At 48.4% G+C, this 2,393-nt stretch overlaps 1 protein-coding gene across 1 annotated transcript in view; it reads right to left on the reverse strand.

Moving 5' to 3' along the window:
- LOC108802215 (myosin light chain kinase, smooth muscle-like) overlaps positions 1-2,393 on the reverse strand; it is a 110,345-nt gene that overhangs the window by 36,092 nt on the left and 71,860 nt on the right. The window contains exon 13 of the mRNA XM_018574084.1: positions 1,231-1,487. Coding sequence (XP_018429586.1) covers positions 1,231-1,487 — 257 coding nt within the window. The remainder of the gene's footprint in view (positions 1-1,230; positions 1,488-2,393) is intronic.

The raw sequence follows: 2,393 nt of genomic DNA on the forward strand, positions 1-2,393 counted from the left end.
ACATCTGAAAACTGCTATTTTTATGCTGCCAAGAAAATATTTTCTCACTTTTACACCATCACTGGAGGGACGCGGACTCCGGGGGCCAATGAGGCCAGAACATCGGATATGTAACTATCATCATCCTTAATCTGTGAACGTACAATTAAAAGAGAACTATGGGGTCAGTGCTTTTCCCCTTAGTTCTCCTAAGGGTAACGGGAGGGCACAAAAAGTAGGGTCCTCTCGTCACCCAAAGCTCAGTATATAGGGAGCTACAGCTCGCGGTAACCTAACCTATTAGGTGAGCTGTGCGGAATGGTGTAAGTGGGTGCAGAGGTGAAAGGGGGTGTAGAGGTGTAAGGGGGTGCAGAGATGGAAGGAGGTGCAAAGGTAATATGGAATACAATGGTGGAGAGATGAAAAGTTGAAGAGATTAAAGTGGGTAAAGAGGTGGAAGGGGGTGCAGAGTTGAAATGCAATGGTAGAAGGGGGTGCAGAGGGGAAATAGGATGCAATGGTGGAAGGGGTGCAGAGATCAACGTGAGTGCAGAGGTGGACAGAGGTGAAATATGATGCAATGGTGGAAAGGGGTGTAGAGATGGAAGTGGGTGCTGAGGTAATATGGGATACAATGGTGGAGAGATGAAAAGATGAAGAGATGAAAGTGGGTGCAGAGGTGGAAGGGGTGCAGAGCTGAAATGCAATGCAATGGTAGAAGGGTGTGCAGAGGTGAAATAGGATGCAATGGTGGAATGGGGTGCAGAGATGAACGTGGGTGCAGAGTTGAAATCTGATGCAATAGTGGGAAGGGGTGCTGAGATCAACGTGAGTGCAGAGGTGGAAAGAGGTGCAGAGGTGAAAGTGGGTGCAGAGTTGCAATGCAATGGTAGAAGGGGGTGCAGAGGGGAAATAGGATGCAATGGTGGAACGGGGTGCAGAGATGAACGTGGGTGCAGAGGTGAAATCTGATGCAATAGTGGAAGGGGGTGCAGAGATGAACATGGGTGTAGAAGTGGAAGGGGGTGGAGAGGTAATATGGGATGCATTGATGGAAGGTGGTGCAGAGGTAGAAGGGGGTGCAGAGATGAATGTGGGTGCAGAGTTGAAATGCGATGCAATGCTGGAATGGGGTGCAGAGGTGAAATGGAATGCAGAGATGGAAGGGGGTGCACAGTTGAAATGCGATGCAATGGTGGAAGGGGGTGTAGTGGTTGAAGGAGGCGGGAGAGGGGTCACAGCGTCTCTTACTTCAGATTGATCGTATAGATCCCGGCGTCCCCGTCCGTGACGCTCTTCAGTATCAGCGTGAAGACGTCTTCGTTCTGCAGAACATCGCAGCCAACCAGCATCCGACCGTCCTTCATCCACTGCACCTCGGGGAAGGGGTCTCCGGCGATGGCGCAGGTAATAAGGGCGTTCTGACCCGGAAATAAGGTCAAGGGTTTTGGTTTGCTGATGAACCACGGCTGCGTTCCCTCCTGAGGTTCTAGGATCACAGAGGAAAACTTTTATTTTCGGTTATCTGTGTAGAAAGATTCCTTTATCATATAATACCGGTAATAGATAAATAAGAATCTGCGGGAATGTGTCAGAGAAGGAAGCAGAACCCGTGCGTCATGTGATTATATTTAACGCGTCTTCAGTGTACACGACTTTCATGACAACAATGGCGGAGACTTTGTGGACCATTTATTTGGACCTGAAGCCTCCAGATTGAGGAAGCGGCCGCGTCATGTATATTCCAATGTCAGATCCTAGAACAACAAAACTTTCTCCAGGGCCGGCCTTAGGCCTTTAGGCGCCCTGTGCGAGAAAGCTTTACAGCGCCCCTCAGTGACCACACCCCTCAGTGGCCACACCCTTTAGTGGCCACACCCCCAGTAACCACACCCATTTATTACCCATATTTTTGGTAAAATATAAAAAGCGGGGTCACGTCGGGTAAATAGACACCAAACATGTCATGCTTTAAAATTGCGCGCACCCGCGAAATCGCAAAAAATTACCATGCCCAATATTGACCATAGGTGACGCTTTAAAAGCTTTTACCGCTCATCAGTTTAGTGTTATCAGTGATTGATAGCCCTACAATTATTGCTCTCATTCCGACGTTCGCGACGATATGTAACATGTGCGGCGTAATGGGCGAAATCGTCGTTTTCACACGTATGCGCACCCGACGCCTGTTTGCATGCGTGTATGTATGGGGGGGACTTTAAAAAAATATTTAATTCTTTTTTATTTGTAACTTTACATTTTTGGGGGGGCAACTTTATTGCCATCCCATAGGGGGGTTAGAAAACCCCCTTATGTGATAGCAAAATATGTGACAGGTCCTCTTTATGGAGACATCAGGGGTCTCCAAGACCCCTAATGTCACCTAGGACCCCCCTGAAGAAGCTGATGAAGCA

The sequence above is a fragment of the Nanorana parkeri genome, unplaced genomic scaffold, assembly GCF_000935625.1.
Source record: "Nanorana parkeri isolate BGI_ZX_2015 unplaced genomic scaffold, ASM93562v1 scaffold2728, whole genome shotgun sequence".
Lineage (NCBI taxonomy): Eukaryota > Metazoa > Chordata > Amphibia > Anura > Dicroglossidae > Nanorana > Nanorana parkeri.